Source organism: Eublepharis macularius, chromosome 5, assembly GCF_028583425.1.
Source record: "Eublepharis macularius isolate TG4126 chromosome 5, MPM_Emac_v1.0, whole genome shotgun sequence".
NCBI classification, from domain to species: Eukaryota; Metazoa; Chordata; class Lepidosauria; order Squamata; family Eublepharidae; genus Eublepharis; species Eublepharis macularius.
In genome coordinates, this window is record NC_072794.1 from 142,875,901 (window position 1) to 142,897,045 (window position 21,145).

General features: G+C 41.8%; 1 protein-coding gene across 3 annotated transcripts; it reads right to left on the minus strand.

Annotated features, from left to right (window-relative positions):
* Positions 1–14: 14 nt before the first annotated feature.
* BLCAP (BLCAP apoptosis inducing factor) lies at positions 15–20,328 on the minus strand. Of its 3 annotated transcripts, XM_054981950.1 has the most exons (3): positions 20,247–20,303; positions 4,921–5,093; positions 15–1,931 (listed from the first exon to the last, which is right to left on the minus strand). In XM_054981950.1, exon 3 carries the CDS (start codon positions 1,795–1,797, stop codon positions 1,534–1,536), a length of 264 nt encoding a protein of 87 aa, XP_054837925.1. In that variant the 5' UTR covers positions 1,798–1,931; positions 4,921–5,093; positions 20,247–20,303; the 3' UTR covers positions 15–1,533. The 3 variants fall into 3 exon arrangements, with proteins under 3 accessions (XP_054837925.1, XP_054837924.1, XP_054837926.1); XM_054981949.1 differs by lacking the exon at positions 4,921–5,093 and having other exon boundaries at positions 20,247–20,328; XM_054981951.1 differs by lacking the exons at positions 4,921–5,093; positions 20,247–20,303 and adding an exon at positions 20,182–20,202.
* Positions 20,329–21,145: the final 817 nt, after the last annotated feature.

Below are 21,145 nucleotides of genomic sequence, written 5' to 3' on the forward strand. Positions count from 1 at the left end.
ACTAGTCCACAGACCAAAGTTTATAAAGCTTTATTAAACTTTTTGAACAGCTGTGCAATGAACAAACAAAAAAACCAAAAAAACCTCTGGAGGTTTCACAATTGATTTTTCAGTTCCAGCTCCTGTGGGAGAGAAAAGCCTTTCCAGCAATGCTCCTCCAGGGGAAGATTGTGCGGATACTAGTGGGTAACAAACAAGAAGGTAACCTTAAAAAGTTACAGGAAAAAAAACGTGTGCTAGCCCTCCCCAAGGACAAGTTTACATTTTTCACACAAGCAAAGGATTGCTAGGGAAGGCAGAACAAGAGAGTCCCTGGAAATTACTGATGTGCAAGAGAACAAACAGCAAACGGGAACAATAAAGCTATGATGCAGAAAGCTCCAAAGGGCTTTCCAGAATCATTATGGAGAACACAAAAAAATGGGGTGGGGGGACAGGGGTGAAGAAGAGCTGAGAAGAGGGAAGTCTTATTTTGCTTCCTTCCTCCCATGCATGTATGCAGCAGCTCATGTGCTTGCGACAAGACAATAATACTCTTCCCTTCAAAGAGGGGAATCAAGTGTCACTCACATGACAGGTCCAATTCAGTATTCAAAAGCAAAACCCACCTCCCATGGCAAGCCTAGTACATTTAATACCCCCTGCCAGCACTCTGCTTCTTCAAGCTAGAAATATGGAGAGCTTAAAAATAACAAAGGGAATGCTAAAAAAGGGATCCCCAAACATTAAAACGCAGCATGCTTCTTGTCAACTCAAGACTTCTGTAAACCATGGATATTTGGCTGGGAAGAGCGGGAAGAGATTTGGCTGGGAAAAGGTAGGGTAGAGGAAGACGAGCTTCTGTGCCCGTGCTGTAGAAGTGGCATCATGACAACTCTAGGATTTTAGAGCTACGACCTAGGCAGATAAATAGTTCAGGAAAACAATCTGGCAGTGCACACATTCCAGTTTGGCTAGCAGACGTAAATCACAGCCTCTGGCTCGAGCAGCTTCCATGCTTGTTAAGCCATTTGTAAGTTCTCCCTCAGATGTTCCAGGTGACTGAAGACTAGACCTTTACCAAAAGCAAGATGGAAAGGCGGCTTCCTGGCTCTTCAAAGTCAGAGGCCATGCATTTGAGAAGGCCAAACCACAGCTCGATCTGGACACGGGGTCAGACAAATTCAACTCCAGCATCACGCAACATTTAAAAATTCAGCAGGTGTCTTCGCCACCAGATCAGAGCTAGAAGAACCGATTTCTGACAATACAGAAGGCAAGAGCACAAGCCAATCCCACTCCCCACCCCATGAACTGCGTGGCTTCAAACCCCAACACAGATGTTAACACCAGAGTTATCACCATGGACAGCTTTTGTCAAATTTTACAGGCAGATAGTGGGAGGGTAACTGATCATGGATGAAACACTTTAATCCAGACATACAAATAGGCTGCTTGTACTCCAACAACATGCCTTACAATCCTTCCTTCTCATAGAACTGTTCTTTTAAAAGAAAGAAAAAGGAAGAGGAGCTTGCAACCAAGTGGAGGGTTTTAGGTGCCAACTATGCTGGGATCGTGAGCAGCGTCCGGCAGCTGGGAGCCAGAGCAATGATACAAGAAGCAGTTCCCCCAGCAGCTATAGCAGATGAGGAACAAGGCGGCCAAAAAGACCAAGGCACAGATTGTGCAAGGTTTCCGCTCCAACAGGAAACTTAGTAGATAGAAGCCCATGAACATTGAGTGACTGAACCACAAGGCAGGGTTGAGGGGCTTTGGGATAAGCAGAACGGGCAGTAACCACTGGAGGCAGTACATGGTGTCTGGTGATCAGGATGTCACAGTGATGGCAGCAATCCAAAGTGAGTATGAAAATCCTCCTCTGTGCATTCAACTTGTCAGAAATCCGTTGAGCTGCTTTCATAAAACTGCGTTGTAATGCATGGATAAATCTTGATGGAAAAAAGAGGAGAAAGGACAAGTCAGCAAATTTGTTTTCTAAATAGTTTAAAATACACCCCCCCACATACCGAGCAGAAAATCTTTAATTTCAACTACCATGGCAATCCAGATGTCGCTATAATTATCTCTGAATTGATAATGCCCAAGTTAAACTACATAGTGCTAACAGCATTGAGATACATGAATTTGTTCACAACATAACTAGTTTATTGACTGGGATTTGTACTGCCAATCACATCTCACTGGAACATACAGATCTGCATGTAATTCAAAATGCTGGTCTTGACCAAAGATCTAAACAGTGTAGGACAAGTTCTGCTGCCCTGACCATTCTGACTCCATTTTGTAGTCCCAGTTTCTATTTCCTTTTTGGTCTGAAAGTAGCCCTGTCTATCCTGCAGTCTTGGAAAGATATGTCTCACTCCTATATGAGAGCTGCTTGCCAAAAGAATCAGGTGTGCACCTCAGCTAGAGGGTGCATATGCAAGACGAGAGTTAGACCAGTGACCTATTTTTGCATGATTATTAATCATGTAATACGATGGCTAGCTAGGTGCATGGAAAGGTGCAACCTGGGCACAAAAGGAGAAGCCAAGAGAGATGATTCAATCAGGGACAGTAAGTTCTCTAATCATTATTGTAAAAGGTTTCAATCCAATCAAAGTACAATAGCCTGATGTCTGGTCTCGATCTACCCAATAGGAAAGACTTCCAGAGATCTCTGTCCATAACCAAAGAAAGCTGTTTCTAAAGATGTTCTAGCCCTAGTTCTTTCTTGTTCTGGCTCTCTTTATTTGGAAAGGCTTCCACTTTGAAACCTCGCCACCCAGAAAACACTTCCTCTCTGCCTCAAGCCTTCACCCATCCTTCCTTCTCAATACATTCAGGGGCTTAAAGGTAAAGGTGCAAGCACCGAGTCATTACTGGCCCATGGGGAGTATGTTGCATCACAACGTTTTCTTGGCAGACTTTTGTTATGGGGTGGTTTGCCATTGCCTTCCCCAGTCATCTACACTTTATTATTTATTATTTATTTATTCAATTTATATACCGCCCATCCCAGGGGCTCTGGGCGGTGAACAGTTAAAATTGATAAAAACAAAAACTAAAATCAATATACAAATAATAAAACAAATTAACAAGGTGCAGTGGTGGGGAGAACCTTCCCCACCCCAAAGGTGGGAGGCCGACATGGCACCGCCCCCTTCAATCACCAAACGCCTGGCGGAACAGCTCTGTCTTACAGGTCCGGCGGAACGATAATATGTCCCGCTGGGCCCGGGTTTCCCCAGTACCCCCAGAAAACTGGGTACTCATTTTACCGACCTCGGAAGGATGGAAGGTTGAGTCAACCTTGAGCCAGCTACTTGAACCCCGCTTCCGCCAGGATCGAACTCAGGTCGTGAGCAGAGCTTGGGCTGCAGTACTGCCGCTTACCACTCTGCGCCACGGGGCTCTTTCTGCCTCCCACCGTTCATGAAAAAAGTCACACATTTGTCCCTACTATTCCCAGCTCCTATTAAAAAAGCTTCCTCTCAGCTTTTTAAGTCATGCTCAGCTTGGTTTCAGTTCCATTCTACATTGTGTCAGTCTGTTCATCAGTGACGTTCAAATTATATCAAAACTCCTCCTCACACACAAAATCAGATTGTATAGTAAAATTATGCTGATTAGCTCTCATTAATAGCTTGGCAAGCTGAAACGATCCTTGGTGAAGAGACAGCCATTACACTAGGGGAGCACAATCTGTAACCCACCAGCCAGGTACTGGGAGTCTACTGCTCTCCCACATGGAAGGTAACAGAAAATGACTTATGAGGAGTCATGGGGAAAGAAAAATCCCACACCCCCAGGAACATCCACTTTCCCCAACCCTCCCTCCCTGTTCTGGCTGCTTCCCCATACCCGCCCCCCCACTTAGCCACCAAATGTTTCCGCCTGCCCACCCCCTCCTGCCTCCACAGGCCATTTGTCAATTCCTCCCTACACTGCAGTTCCTGTTTCCAGCTTCCTTCCTCCCAATCACCTCTGTCATTACTGCTGCTACCCTCTGTGTCTTTCAGGGCTGTCACTGTGATGGGTTGCCTCAGCAAACTAAAATGTTGAATGAGTTCCTACAAGATTGTAAAACGATGTTTCTTGACATGGGAGAGTATTTTTACCGCCTAGTGACACATCTGGAATTCTGTATGAAAACTGGTTGATCATGTGTGCAAATCCTGAGACTGATGATCCTACAAAGCAACAAGGGAACTGTGGATTGTCTGTAACCCTGGATTGTCAAATGAAAGTGAGCAAAGTCTGTGGAGACAATTCAGCTACTGCTTAAATCCTTAGCTGAGCAATGTCAATTAATAATGGGGATATTTTTCACACATGTACTGATAATGTCAAAGGGCTTGCGGCAAAGGAAGAGGCTGATAAACCAGTTGTCATTAGTATTTTCTAGCTATTAGAGATAACAAAAAAACAAACCATAATTTTCTGATTAGGAAAGACAGAATACAGTTCAAGCAGATGTTAAACATATTAAAATCTTTTTACACCTGCCTCTCTCACTGTCCATGGTTAAATAAATAATGAGAATTTCTATGTAAGAAAATGGCATTCATGGACATCCAAGGTATTAATATTTGGAAAACCTACCAAACAAACCAGGGTTTGAATCCCAGGTGTCAAATCACAGGTTTGGTTCTACAGCATAATACCATACAGATGGAAAACAACCCCATCTTCAATGATTTCCAAGCTGTTCCTGACAGATGAATCATGCAGATGGACACCAATGGAGAAATTCCCAGCAATCAGTCATTCACAAGTAAGTCCCACACAGAACATGTACTTAATGATTTGTAATTCCAAACTTTTTGCATCCCTACTATTGCATCAGATACGGTAATTAAGAGAAACACAAAATCTTTATACATGTCATAGATATACTGAACTTCTTTTGGATTACTAAAAAGACAAAACAGATACCAATTTCATGATGGTAATTCTTCAGACAGTTAGCTGCATGGCCTCTGCAAGATAAATATTTTAGGCGGAGAACCAAATCCAGCAGGGGAAAGTAGCAATAATTGGATCAAATACATGATTCAGAGTCGCTATTAACAGGGTTCTTCAAACCACTGCTGCTTTAAGGTCTGCACCTGGGATAAAAATCAATGATAAAAAATTAAAGCATGAATTTTCAAAAGTTTCAGGTTTAATAAATTTCTTGGAGAAGAAGCATATTTTTAAAAAGGAGGACATTGGAAAGAAGTAGCTCCTTTTAGCTTTAATTCAAACCATTAGCTAGTCATGGTTATAAAAGTTGTTATTGCTCCAGGTTGTAAGATAAACCCTATCTGGAATCAGAAGTATTAAAATAAGAAATGCACTGCATATCATTTTCTAAAAACCATGAAAATTTCATGCCCATTTAACCCTGCTGTTTACAACTATTTTCTTCATACCTATGTATGAGTGTGTGTATACAGGTACAAATTCTGTGACATGAGGACCGACCTCATGCATTCTACTCTAAAAAAGCTTATGTTATTTTTAAAAAGTGTTAAGTCTTTAATGTGTCCTTAAGTCTCCTGATTATATTTAAAATATAATACATCTGAGAATGAATAAAAACTTTATACAGTTTCAAATCAATATGTTTTTGGGTATAGCAATATTTCTTATGCACTTATTTAGTTTTATTCTGGGATATTTAACCCATCTTGATTTAAATAAATCCACCCTGTTGAGTGTTACATAGTGTTCCAATCTTCACTTGTCCACCATATTTTCCTCCCTCCATCAATCACTCTCATCTCAATGGAGATCTTTTAAATGGGACAGAAGACAAGACCAGGATGTCCTCCATGCCCTTGACAGGTCAAGTAATCTTTGCCTTTCGACTATTCACAGGAGACTATTCTCAGCTCCAGGGGTTCTTAGAAGAGACTGATTTTATGGACTCATTGGAACACAGATTGCATTGGTCTCCTTGGTAGATGACCTTTACCAAGAACTAGACAGAGACAGTATGAACCTGTGAGTCCTGCTGGACCTCTCAACAGCCTTCAATACCATCGACCATGATAGCCTTCTGAGCTGCCTCTCAACTCTGGGACTAAGGGGCACCGTGTTACGGTCGTTTGAGTCCTAACTGGAAGACTGGTCTCAGAAGGATTCCTGTTCTTCTCCTTAGCCACTGACCTGTGGGGTTTCATTAAGTCTGACCTTATCCCTCATGTTATTTAATATGCATATGAAGCCACTGGCAGAGATCATTAGGAAGTTTGGGCTGTGGCGTTACCAATATGTGGTGATACTCTGCTCTACCTTTCTTTTCCACCTGATTCCAAGGATGTGGTTGATGTTCTGAACTGGTACTTGAGTTCAGTAATGGGCTGGATGAGGGTGAACAAGCCAAAACTGATTCCTGACAAGACAGAGTTTCTCGACGTTAGTAGAAAAGCAGACCAGGAACTTGAGATCTCTTTTGTCTTAGATGGGGTTATACTTCCCTTGAAAAGAATGGGAGTGCTGCTTGACATAACAGTCACTTTGGAAAACTAGGTGACTGTGGTGGTTGGAAGTGCTTTTGCCCTGCTTTGGCAGGTACATCAGCTGTGCCTGTTCCTGGTTCAGTCAGATCTAGCCACAGTGATCCATACCTTAGTTACATCTAGACTGAACTACTGCAATGCGCTCTTCTTGGGACTACCCTTGAAAAGTGTTTGGAAGCTGCAACTAGTGTAGAATGCTGTAGCTAGGCTGCTGGTTGGGGGCAGCAATCAGGAGCATGTGACCTCAAAATTACAGCAATTAAACTGGCTACCAATCCACACCCAAATATAATTTAAGGTGTGGTTTTAGTCTTTAAAGCCCTACATGGCTTGGGACTGGGGTATCTGAAGGATCATCTTCTCTCAGATGTTTCTGCCCAGGAATTAAGATCACAGTAAGAGACCCTCCTGACTGTTTCATCAGCTAAAGAAGCTTACCCGGTGCAAATCCCATGATTATGGAACAGCACCCCCATGGAAGTCACAATTAATCTTTAGAAGGCAGCTGAAGACATTTTTATTTAGGACTGTGTTTAATTAACTTAGTTTTAATGTTACTCTCAGTCCTAAACTGTGTTGATTTTAAACTTTGCTTCTATCTGTGATTGTTTTTATTTGTATTATAAGCCACCTCGACTTCGTACGTGGTAGAAAGGCAGCTAATAAATGTATAAAAAAATAAAAAGTAAGAAACATACTGAGTTAGTATGGAAGAGGAAGAGAAGAATCCTTCCAGTAGGATTGTTTAGAAACAAACAAATATTCACTGTCAAGTTGCAAATATGCAAGTGTTAGCAGTTATCTTACAGATACCGAATTATTGGGGACTGGATGTACCCATGAATGCAAAGTGCCACCACCAACCATCACCCTCCCTATTCTCATCAGGGTTTGCCTTCCCCACAAACGGCAATTTCACATCCTCATTGCTCAATAGCAGCAACAGCAGAAAGAAGAAAAGCCTTACTAAGTCCATCCAAATGATGCAAGGTGCAATTCTCTGTAACACAATTTTTATTATGAAAAAGGCAAGAATCCCCAGGGTCACAACTCCAGAGAAAAATGCAAAGGGAAGCCTAGCACTCCAGCCACTCCACCATAAGTTGCTTGGACATTAAACAAGAGGCAGCAGTTTTTGCATCATGAATGTTGAAAAACTGAGAAGCCAAGTTATTTTTCCAGCGTACAGCTTACTAGAAATCATGTCATCCAGTTGAACAGTACCTACTTTTTGGAGGCCAATCATAAGGTACAGTTCTGAAGACAAAGCTCAACCCACCTACAATGCTACATAGGTCTCCCCTCAAAGTCAACTTGGAGACTTCAGTTGACGCAGAATGCAGCAGCTCGATTATTATCAGAAGCTGGGTGTAGCATACACGTTATTCCTATTATGCAGTCCCTCCACTGGTTACCCATCAGTTACTGGGTTCAATTAAAGATTTGCGCTATCACATATAAAGTTCTTCATGGCCTTGGTCCATCATATCTACAGGGCTGCTCCTCTCCCTATGTTCTGTCACAGCAGCTTTGCTCATCTGAGCAAGACCTTCTGCAGGTGCCACCCTACACATGGGCAAAACCAACAGCTGCCCATACAGGCACATTCTCTGTGGAGGCCCCCACTTTATGGAATGGCCACCTGAAGAGGTCAGGAAAGCTCCCACTCTCTTGGCTTTCCTCAAACTATGCAAAACTGAATTATACAAGAGAGGTTTTTTGCTCAGATAGGAGGACTGTACTGTAAGGAAGCGGTTTCAAAAAGATGCATTGGAAAAGGGATAGGGACTATAGACTTCATTACTATGTACTGTCTAACAAAATTAATGGCAGTTTTAGTCTTATAGGTGCCACTGGACTCTTGCTCTTTTCTATTGCTACAGTGAGACGAACACGGCTACTCATCTTGATCCGTGTACTATCTGTTACTATAAGTATGATCCTACTGAGTAGTTTCTGTGTTGTTTAATATGTCAAGTTTAGATTCTCTTCTGCTCTGTTTCAGCATTGTTTCAGCTTGTTTTCAAATCTCTGCAAACCCTAGATGTGTACACTATTGCATTGTTTATTGAACATCCCTGCTTTTTAACTGTATTGACTTACACTGTGTAATCTGCCTTGACTCCCAGTGAGAAAGGCAGACTATAAATAATGCAAATAAATTTTAAAAACCCACAATACTTCCCTTCATTTCATGGAACATTTTGCATGGGAGATGTTCCTCATACATTATGCACACAATAGCTTTGTGAAGAGAGGGAATAAATAGCTTACTTCACAGGAAGCATTTCTTTATCAGGTTCTATGCTTTACGCAAGAGCTATTAATTCTAATGTAATAAATATGTTCCCATTGCTAAGGATTTAGCTGTCTTGACGTAGGCGGTACAATCTCTTCCACACAGAGAAGCATCCAATTTTCCTGGTGTCATAATAGCAGATAATGTGGCAGATCGATTTAAGTATAAGAACAGGCTGCTCTGCTGGACCAGTCCATCTCCTCCAACATCCTGTGTCACAAAGTGGCCAGAGCCTTCCCCTGATGCCGCCTCTGGATACTGGCATTCAGAAGTTGACAGGTGCTGAACATGGAAGTTTCCCTTGAGTCATCTTAGCTAGTAGTAATTGACGGACCTATCCTCCATGAATCAATCACCCTTTAAATCCATCTATGCGAGTGGCTGTCGCTGCATGCCCAGACAGTAAATTCCAATGGATAAAGCGATGGTGACTAGCATAGTTGGTAGTCATTGGTATATGGAGCAATGGTGACTAGCGTAGCTGGTAGTCACTGGTATAAAGGTAATTAAACCAGCATGACATTCTAACTAGAAGCTGATGGGTACTTTGGAGGCCATCTAATGATGCCCATTCAAGGCTTCCATTTTTCGTTTCCAGTATTATACAAATGATATGAAAGGTATCACTGCAACACCTTCTATAAAATAAAATTATTGGGTGAATATACACTGAACACACACTGCAACAAGAGTCTTGTTACTCAACTTAATTACAGAGAAAGAACTAATGGCCAGTTCAAATGACTGGCAAGTCGGAAATAGTGAATACATGGTACCCTGTGATAAATGCACAATAAGCCAAATCCCCCATTACCCTTCCTCTTGTCTAAGGTAAAATTACAGAAACGAGGATATACTGTCCAATCATGCAATATGCTGAATACAGGACAGCATGCACAGAGCAGAACTCCACCATGCATATGCTACTCCAGTTTTCCAAATGTGTGAGCAATTTTTAAGTCAACGCAGCTCTTGTACCCGAAAAGTGCCATGAGCTCTTTTGGGGCTCTCAAGTTTGTATTATATTAAGACACCTGGAAATCAAATGTTATTCTTTATTACTGTAACAAAGTTAAAACCAAGCAATGCTCTTTACTGCAGAACCTGGATATCCATTTCAAAGCTCACAGCAAATAACTGGATCTTAGTGCGTTTAAAATGCCACTAAATCTCACAAGCTGAGCTGCATCAAGGCATGGAGCCATTGTTTTTTCTTAATGCCATCAAAGAAATAACTCCACAGCCCACTAAGTCCCCATGCTAAGGCTGCAAGGCAATTATTTCAACTGCAGTTTCATTTTCCAGAAACACTTCGCAAACTGTAGGGTGACTTCACAAAGGCTGTACTTGCACAGCATATAGTCTTCTCTCTTTTGGCATGTTGTCCCTCACCGTGGAGCATTTTAATGTTGCTCTGGGTGTACAAGGTCTGAAAACGTGTAAGGATCATTACAAATTCACTGTTGATAGATACTCCAATCTGCCAGTGGGGCACCAGGCTAAGGCACTTACTTACAAGCTCTCACCAGGCTAAGGCACTTACTAAAAGATCTCCTTCAAATGGACAGACACTACATGGAACATTATAGGGAAAGTTAGTACCCCTATAAGTAATACTGATCTCCTTGCAACAAAACCTAGAAATATAGCCCTTCCCTTTCTACTTCAGCTACCAACAGTACCAGGCATTCTTGGTTATTTCTTAAGACATATGCCTACCACTAAAGTAGCACAGAAATATCCTAAAGATGTATAGATAATTACTCAAGGAGGTCCAAATTCCTCTGATATCCAAAACCTGTTTATGCAAAGCCTGGATTGGATCAGGAAAAAAAATCAATTGCCAGTCCCCCCTCCATTTTGTGATATAATAGGCAAAAATGCATCTTTATAGTTCTTATACTAATTGCCAATACAAGCAGCCAAAAAAAAAAGGTATTAATTTAAGACCTTTTTTGGCTTCTCTGTAGCCCCTGTCTTAGCTAAAGCACATTACTCTATCTTGTTTATTTCTGCTATACCTCTCCTTGGAATGACTTGCAAGCTGAATCATCTTTGCTTTCTGTACCAATATGAAGAGCCCTGCTACAGAAAAGATCACGTTGGAGAGCCTCCCCTTATAACGAAAGCATGGACAGAAAGCAGCCCATGGCTTGGATCCTATGACATCATTCCTTAGTGCTTCTTTCCAGCCAATGCTGAGGCTGTTCTCCTTTGCAGAGCTTGCTTATTCTGCCACTAATACTTCCACAAGACCAATGTTTTTCAAGGATCCCTTATTTGAGGAGAAGTGCTAGTGGCAGAGGAAGCAAGCTCTACAATGGAGTACAGCTTCCACAGCAGCTAGAGAAAAGTGCTGATATCACAGGATCCAAGCCAGAATCCACTAGTCGATCTCCAGTGGTCCAACTACAACTTGCCAGTTGATGAGATTGAGTAGATTCATGCAAATAATGCTAGACTAGAGGGCCTTGGTCAAAACCAGCAAAGAACTGCATTCTTAATAAAGCATGCATATGGATGATGCCTTAACATAAGATTAGTTTGACCTAATGATTGCTTTGTGAATTAACAAACAAACGATTGTGTGTGTTTTAATTTACAAAGCAATCTCTGGAGAACTGAGATTCTAGAAAAGAAAAAAAAGCAGACTGTACAAGTAAGTGGGCAACTTTTGGGTGTTTAATTGACTTTCACCATGCTCTTTTAGTACATACCTATCAACAGAGCTTTTTTACTGGTGGTACATGCCAGCACATAGTACTGACATTTCTTCTGGCCAGCAGGCTTGGGCCCCATGGCAGCAAATGTAATGAGTACTGGCACCTCTTTTTAAAGGGGAAAAAAACACTACGACCAACCCAGCCCCCCCACTCCATCTATGCATTTACAATATCTTCATGTGCTAAACTGTCAGCACAAACCCATGGAAGCAAAATTAAATACTTTCAGAGGAATATTTTAATAGGTTTTTGTGTATTGTGGGGCATTGGAAAAGCAAGCTAAGGAGATTCTGTAGCTGGCTTTATTTGTGAGGAAGGTGCAAAATATTATTTGTAAAGAGGAGCCCCACCCACAACAACAGAAGGAGTATAACTCAGGAACAGACAGAGAAAGAAAAGTGACAAAGAGCTAGCAAGGAGATGAGGCCCTATTTCACTCCACTCTAGACTACAAAGCAATCAGCCATGGCTATGTTAAACTGCACAGTATTATGCACATTGCCATGGAAACATCAGATAAGACTTGACTACTTGGAGGTAAATTGATCATACAAGGATCAGAGGCTTTCTCTGCTGACAGCATCAAATGCGTTGGTAAGACCAACTAAACAAGGTCAATTTGTTTACATTGCCCTCTGCATTTCTAGATAGACTGTAACTGGTGCAGACAGAAGGTCATATGTGATGACTAAAGATACTATAGGAGTAGCAGAATGATACCCTCTCCCAAACTGACCATTCCAGGAGCCATATTCTTTACTCAAACATGTATATCCCCAAACATTTCAAGCAATTAGTTCTTCACGAACGAAATACAAAATAACATTAAATGGCTCTCAAAAGTATAGTTATTTTGCATTCTCTTGATGAAGAGCGAATTGCTTGAAATGTGTTGGAATAAAGAATGCGTCTTCTGCAGCTGTTAAAATCTCCCCCCGCCCCCATCTAAAGATGATCCCTTTGTACATGAAGCTGTACAATGTCCAAGCGAAAGTCAGAAACACAGAGTACCCTTGAAAACATTCTTGCAAATGCTTTCCCTGTGATTCTAACAAATCACTGTTAGAATCAATTACTGTTACTTAGGGGTGTGTGATGCCCTCGCTTGAGCATTTATATGCCACTTTTCTCTCCAATGAGGACCTATAGTGATTTATAGTGCAGGGCAGGTTCTTCTGTCTCTGCCAACAGAACCTTCATTCATATCCAGGCTATAACCCACATGCTAAGAACTGAATACCTTTAAGCTTGTACCTCTGGGTAGTTCTGGCTTTTAACAAAGGTTACCTGAAAAAGAGGAGCAAGGTAGAAGCTGACATTTTACAGTGGCTAACTGGTGTTCCAGCAACCGCCCTCCCCACAACTACTTCCCTCTAGCAGCAGAACAGGCCATAGTGGATATGTAGCAACAAGCTGATCTTTACAAACATTCACCTCATCTGGGGATGCCATTCTTTCCATGTGTCATTGCAAGCTTCCTTAATCTGCCTCTTTGTACTAGCGAGGAATGTAACAGGATCAACTGTAGAACACTGGATAGATTACATTACCAGGAAATTTTAAGGAGACACATCAGTTGAGATTCTGGAAGGCCTCATGAAATACTTTGGCCAGCGATATTACCCATGACTTGCAGTTTGATCCCCCTATTACATTAAATAATAATTATCTTTCTTCTTCACTTTTCCCATACTGTTTTTTCCCCGTTTTAATTAAAAACATTTCTATCACACCTTAACTTTCTGGACTTGCATAAGCATGTTTTCAGATTTTGTTCAGTGGAAACAAAGTAAGTCACCAATAACCAGGAGAACATCTGTTTGGCTTAAAATAAAAACAGAGAGAAATTCAGCATTTGCAGCCATGTGATATGTAGTCCATAAAAGCAAAAAACATGCAAAGAACCGCTCCCCACCCCATTTCAGGGTATGGAAGGGGCTGCCAGAATGAAGAAGAAAAATCCCTCCTAGGATCATAAGACTCACGTGGAAGAAGAGCTGAGTAGATCTGGGCACAACAGAGAGCAGAAGGAAGGGGCTGAAGTGGCTCCATCTGTATTTTCCTCTAACAGAAGAGAGCAGACAGGGTAATTTTACCCCCTTTCCCCTCCTCTCTGCAGCACCCTGACCAGTCTGCTATTCCTCTGTGCATGTCCAACTACCACAGGAATGATCCTTTCCAGGAGTCAGAAGGGGCTACTGGAATAAAGGAAAATTTGTGTTCCATACACACATGAATGAAAACAGGCAATTAATACTTTAATGAAAGTTTTCTGAAACCTGTCATCTAATCAAATGTATTCCACCAAGCATCTTTTCTTAAGGACTGAACTGGAGGAAATTATGAGCAGGAGTCAAAGAAGGGCAATTCCCAGTACAGATTTTGGTGTTTTATCCACTGCAGATCTTGGCAACCCCCACCCAATACAGCTACTGTCAAAAAATATCTGGAAGTAAAAAAGAAGCAGGATGAACTTAACTCAAACAACATCTGTTAAAAGAACCAGTGGGTACTTAATTTGCCTTGGCAATATGAATATTTGGCCTGGTTTACAGTGAATGAACAAATTATTTATTAGAAAGTTTATGCCGCCTCTGCAGTGACCCATTGAGGTAGCATATAATTGTTACTATAAGATGTGAACATTTATTTGATTGTTAAATGTTATTTTAGTTAGATGTTGGACCTTATATCTATAGATTTTTTAAAAATATTTCATCTGAATCACTGTTTTAAAGCCTTAAACCAGCCATTTAATACTGAAAGCAAGATAACACAGAGACTGCTTCTACTTTTGGAAACAAAGATGATAAATATTTAAAACATGACATGTGAGAAAAAGCCAAAGGAGTGGATGCTGTTACTGGTTGAGAAAAGACTAAGGAAAAAATGTAACAGCTGTCATAATAAAGAGGGGGGAAATCATCTACCAAGATTCTTGAGAAAACAGAGGCCACAAAATCAGAAGTTGCCCTCATACAAATACAAGATGAATGTCGTAAGTGTAACTGTGTGGCTTTCCTGACAGCAGCGTTGGTTGGTCACCAGAACAGGTTGAGAGTTTATGGATTCTTTATCCATAGGGCATTTTCCCCCCAGGTGAGATGGACAAACACTATAAAGAATGATGGTTGTTGTGGGTTTTCCGGGCTGTATTGCCATGGTCTTGGCATTGTAGTTCCTGACGTTTCGCCAGCAGTTGTGGCTGGCATCTTCAGAGGTGTAGCACCAAAAGACAGAGATCTCTCAGTGTCACAGTGTGGAAAAGATGTAGGTCATTTGTATCTACTCAGGAGGGGTGGGGTTGAGCTGAGTCATCCTGTAAGAGTTTCCCAGGGTGTGGAATGCTAATGGCGGGAGGCTTCACTGTATCCTGAGGAGGTTCTTTTGCATATGGATTGGGGCTTGATGTGCTAATCTTCTCTGCAGGGCTATTGTTGGGGATAGAATGTTTTGTTAGCCTGGTGTTTTTCAGAACTGGAAACCATGCTCTGTTCATTCTTAAGGTTTCTTCTTTCCTGTTGAAGTTTTGCTTATGCTTGTGAATTTCAATGGCTTCCCTGTGCAGTCTGACAAAGTAGTTGGAAGTGTTGTCCAGTATTTTGGTGTCCTGGAATGATACTGTGCCCTGTTTGCGTTAGGCTATGTTCAGCCACTGCTGATTTTTCAGGTTGTCCAAGTCTGCAGTGTCTTTCATGTTCTTTTATTCTTGTCTGGATGCTACGCTTTGTGTTCCCGATGTAAACTTGTCCACAGCTGCAGGGTATACGGTATACTCCTGCAGAGGTGAGGGGGTCTCTACTGTCTTTTGCTGATCGTAGCATCTGTTGTATTTTTCGGGAGGGTCTGAATACTGCTTGAAGGTTATGCTTTTTCATAAGCTTTCCCATCTGATCAGTAATTCCTTTGATATATGGCAAAAACACTTTTCCTGTAGGAGACTGTTTTTCCTTGGTTGTTTGATTCATCCTGGGTTTGATTGCTCTTCGGATTTCATTTCTGGAGTAGCCATTTGCCTGAAGTGCGTGGTTTAGATGATTAATCCTCTGAAGATGCCAGCCACAGCTGCTGGCGAAACGTCAGGAACTACAATGCCACCTCTGAAGATGCCAGCCACAGCTGCTGGCGAAATGTCAGGAACTACAATGCCAAGACCACGGCAATACAGCCCGGAAAACCCACAACAACCATCGTTCTCTGGCCGTGAAAGCCTTCGACAATACTATAAAGAATATTTTAGTCAAGGGAATTCTGCCACTCCAGGACCATAACCAGATAATTGCTAAGAATTTTAAACTTTCCAGGTGTATAAAAAAAATCCTGCAATGTCACTTCAGTGTACAGGCACAGACCCCACAACAAAAGATCTATAACTTGCCATGTGCAAGTATGGGGGGGGGGCACAAGAGAATAGAGAACTGTGCCTTCTCCCCAAGAAAAACATGAAGATGATGTGGGGACCCAGTTAAGAGATGGCATGCATAGCCTTGAAATAACAAACCACTAATTTTCAAAGCATCAAATTCACATTGCTGCAAGAAGAGGATGGATGTTCTTATAATAACAACAACAATAATAATATTTGATTTATATACCACTTTCCAGGACAACTTAACACCCACTCAGATCAAAGTGTGTTATTATTATCTTCACGACAATCACCCTGTGAGGTGGATGGGGCTGAAAGAGCTCCAGAAAGTTGTAACTGACCCAAGGTCACCCAGCTGGCTTCAGGCGGAGGAGTGGGGAATCAAACCCAGTTCTCCAGATCACAGTCTCGCAGCTCTTAGCCATTATACCACAGCACTACCACCTTTACACAATGGTACATGTATATCCCAACACTTGCTGCTGTTCAGGAACCTACTTATGCCTCTCTGCTCAATTTAGAATATATCTTAAAAGCATAACTCACAAGCACAGATGATAATTCCTGAATTCTTTCCCATCTCTGTAGTCAAGCACTGACAATTTCTGTTTCATTGTCATAACAGACATTAAGATAGGAATAAAGACTGTCATCTTTAAAAAGGTTTTGTACAGATGTTTTCAGAGAAGAAGCATTCTTGCCCTCTTTTTGATTTATGAAATACTTCCATTTTCCCCCCTGGGTGTATACTTCTATTACTAGCAAGCCTCATCAGCTCCTTTTCAAGTGTTCTAGGAGCTACCAGCAAAATCTGAAACCCATATCTTCCTCTAAAAAGCACATCCCTGATGTTGATACAGGCACATGTTTTTGTGCAACTGGCACTAGCATCTTTTAGGCAATGCCCATTTTATTACTATAACAAGCCACGATTCTCCCTCAACTGATCCCCAATGCTTCTACAACATTTTAAAATTGTTATATATTTGGAAGTCAGCTTTCAAGAAAAAGGCAACCATTCACCCCTATTACCTAGCTCTTTTAGTAATAACATTTAAAAGTGAAATCAAAAAGAGTCCAGTAGCACCTTTAAGACTAACCAATTTTATTGTAGCATAAGCTTTCGAGAATCAAGTTCTCGAAAGCTTATGCTACAATAAAATTGGTTAGTCTTAAAGGTGCTACTGGACTCTTTTTGATTTTGCTACCACAGACTAACACGGCTAACTCCTCTGCATCTATTTAAAAGTGAAGGGCTATCCTTTTTTCTTTTAGGACATGTACTCTTCATTATAAGAATGCACAATTTCTTTTAAAAAGAAATTGAATGTTGTCTTCCTCCACCCACTGCAATGCTATCTCTCCTACAGGACAGGCCCCCACCATTAATTTTGTACATTCATCACACTACTGACACCAGGCAAAAATGCAAGCCTCCATAGTACTGAAGTCCTAACTGCAGCTCCAAAAATGACCATCTGTATAAAACCTCTGTTACTTCAGAATTCTTGCATGGGTTCTGCTGCTGAACTATAACATAAAAACTTCCTTTTTAAACCTGCAAATGGAGGCCAATTCCAAAGGCATATCCTCAAAAAAAAAATCTCCCATAACCTCAGTCAACAAAATGATACTCAGATTCCAGTGTGTCCCTCCCTTTACTCCAGCAAACTGGGCATCAAGAATTTTGGGAACTGTTATATCTGCAGAGACAATATACAGAATTTTAGATTAAATGTATTTATTTTACTTCATTTAAACCCTTCCTAAACTATCTTAAATGACTTTTCTTCAGAGGAACACCCTACAAGACAACAACACGGAAGTATTCAGAATCCAAGGGGCTTCGCGTCCCAGGATCAGCAACAGTATCTTTTTCCTCTTCCTCCAGCTCTGCCACATGGAACATTACATATTTCCTACGCTATGTTTTCCTCACACAGTTATCTTTAGCAAAGGATGAATCCCAGAGGAATCTCTTGCCACGCTGGATACAATTCCACAGAAGGAAATCTTTCATATACCAGCCTTATCCAAGTTCGGTGTTCAGAGTAGCCCAAATGGTGAAAAAAGAGAATCTTTCCAAAGAAAACAAGTAATCTTTTCCAAAGTAAAGTAAATTCATCAACAATAGTTTTTTACTTTCCAATTCTCATTCAAAATAGGCAAACATATGATTTGAATAAGAGTGTGACATAGTACATGAAGGGTGGGGGGTATTACAAGCACTGCCACAAGCCATCCATTTTGTTAGGCAAATGAGGCTAAAATACATTAGTTTCCATAGTTTGTTCTATCAGAGAGTAACAGCAAATGTATCTAATAAAATTTCCACAGTGAATTGCTAGCAAAAGATTTGCGCTATCAATAGACATTCTTTGAGAGTTTATTGGAGTTGTCAAGATATCCATGCATGGCTCAGCAAAACGTGACGAGGCTTGTGTCTTGCTTCAGCAGGAGAAACAGAGAGTAACTGCAGTTCAGATTAGTGCCCAAGGAAATAATTATACACGCACACAAACTTATGTACCAAACAAGGTCATTTGGTAGAGAAGGAAGAGGCTATGCTTGTATGTTTGGCTAGCTAAAGAAATATGCAGAATAAATGTTGATAAAAAAGCAATCAAAATTGATTAGGGAATGAATAAATCCACAAGAAAAATCAAGCAACAGAATTCCAAATAAAGTTGATTCATAAATCACTGTTAGAACTTATTACAATAAAGCATTCTTAATCATAAAAAGCACGGCAATATGTTTTTCATCCTCAAAAACTTGTGATGCTGGCCTTACAGAACCAAGAATGAGAAAAGGCCATCAAGTGAATCCAAGGAGGAGGAATTATTTGAACTCTGTCAGGCTCAGGTCCAACACCTAATTCATGGACCAAGATATCTAGTAATTACTCATAACAGTGATATTCAGCTTTTAGACTTTTCTGTCTTTAAATATGTAGTTTCTATTATGGCTTCAGTCTGCTCCTCTATCCTTTCCACACTGAAATTAACCTGCATACCAATCAAGAGGTAGTATCAAACATGGGCCCTACAAAATGAATTTGCCTAGGATGAAGATGTGGCGATAGGGATAACTATCACCTTTCCCACAAATTCCAAGCCAAGAAAAATACCTAGCTTTTCTGGCCAGAGAAGACACTACAAGTGCCAAAACATACACACACCCTCTCCATACCCCACTGTAAAATGTTGTGCTGTCTCCCAATGTTTTGTAGGTAGAAGAATATAGTCCTTTCAAGATCTTTCATTTTTTGTCTTAATTCTTACTCTTTAGAGTTACCTCAAGTTATTGCCAAAAACATTTTATAACCTATTGAACTACATGAACAGTACTCAAACAGGCAGGGGCCAACTTCAAGTAATGAAAAGTGATTAAGGGTAGCATGGTAGAAGCAAAGAATTAGATAAAGTGTGGTGCTACAGAATTCAATACAAAAATGACTCGCAGGATCATACTCAAAGTTCATCTACCCCAACAGTGGTTTCCAGTGGTTATCTTCTAAATACTCCCAGGAAGTTCATGAGCACCTCGTATCTGTGTAGATATTATAGTTAAAAATCACTGACAGATCTCTCTTCCTTGAATCTGCCTAGCTCTTTTAAACAGCCACCCCCATATCTTGCAATAGAGAATCCCATTCATAATTTACCCTTTTTATGTTTTCTCATGTCCGTCCCTGAACCTACATTGCAAATCAACCTTAATAGGCAAGTTTGAATATTATGAGAAAGAAATTTTCCAGTATCAGGGGAGGGGGAAAAGAGTCAGCGATAAAGTTACCCCCACACGAACAAATTAAGTTGCCTTATACAGTGTCACACCACGGCTCTGTGTATCGCCCACTCTGACTGGCAGGGTTGTTCAGGATCTAACGTGAAGATCTTTCACATCACCCCCGGCTTTTTAACTGCTGACGTCGAGCCTTTCTGGGTACAAAGCAGATGAGCCACAGCCCTCTTTTAAGGGGAGGAGATTCTACCGGGGTAGGGGAGCAAGGAACAGAAGGTGGTCCAAATCGTCTTATCAACTAACTGCCCTCTATACTACCGTTCCCCTTAAGCAGAGGCGTGCATGAGTCGCCGTCTCATTTTACCCTCACAACAACCCTATGGGGTAAGAAATGACAGCCCAGCAAGCTCCACGTCAGATGAGAGAAACCGAGGCTGACTCCGGAGATCAGCTGCCCTTCCCGTTGCCAGGGGCACTGCTTGACTGGAGCCTCCCTTTCCCTTCAGGTGCGGGGCACACGGGCGCTTATCCCAACCCCGGTCAGGAGCTCACTAGGAAGGCCGTGGTGGGTTGCCGAATTCCCTCCCTTCTCCGGGGCGCTCGCTGGGCCGCGTTACCTGAGCCGCTCGCCATAGCGCCGCCTCGCCTGTGGGCCGCGCTCCGTGTCGGCCTCCCTCTGCCCGTCTCTCTTCGCTTCTGTCACTCTCATAAGGACCCACCAACAGCTCACTCAAGACCCGAGGAAGGCTCGTCAACACTGCCTGATTTCTAGGTTCATCAAATGCTGCCCCTCCCCGGAGACTCTGGACTTCATTTGCCGCTGAAATCACCTTATTTCATTGACGTCCCTCCGAAAACGTAGGGTCGACGCTCAGGGGTTGAGTCGAGTTTAATCAGGCATTGTTGTGGACAGCCCAAGAGAGAGCCCCCTCCATCAGCGAGGGGGCGGACCAGAGCAGGAGACTGGGGTTATGCATATGCAAGAAGAGGGCGTGAAGAGAAGCTGGGCGTTGGTGACGGGAATGCGCAGTCGCGTTGCGCGAAATGAGTAAGTCCTGCACCAACTGCAACCTCGTTTATTTATCTCACAAGGAAAAAGCAGCCCAGATACGAATATGGAACTGGTCTGCACACCTCAGTTTCCCCAAGTCAATGTGGGGCCGTGCGTAAGGTTGCCAACCTCCAGGTGGGCCCTGGAAACCCAGGCCACTCTAGTAGATACCTCCCGCCTGCCACCGGGAGACTGTGTCCTTCAAGACTATCTCATGCATCATGTCCAGCCCAAAGTTTTGTCCCCTTGCAAGGCTTCGGCGACTAGCTAACTTGATTTATAATCTGCCTTTCTCGTTGAGGCTCAAGGAAGATGCCAGAATTAGAAAACAATGCGAGAAAAGACCGCTATAATGTATACGCAATGCAACAAAACTGGACCACAAAACTGCAAAAGCAACTAAAACCAGTATAATATACCCAATGAACAATGCAGAATTTTAAATATCTACATTTCACCCCACAA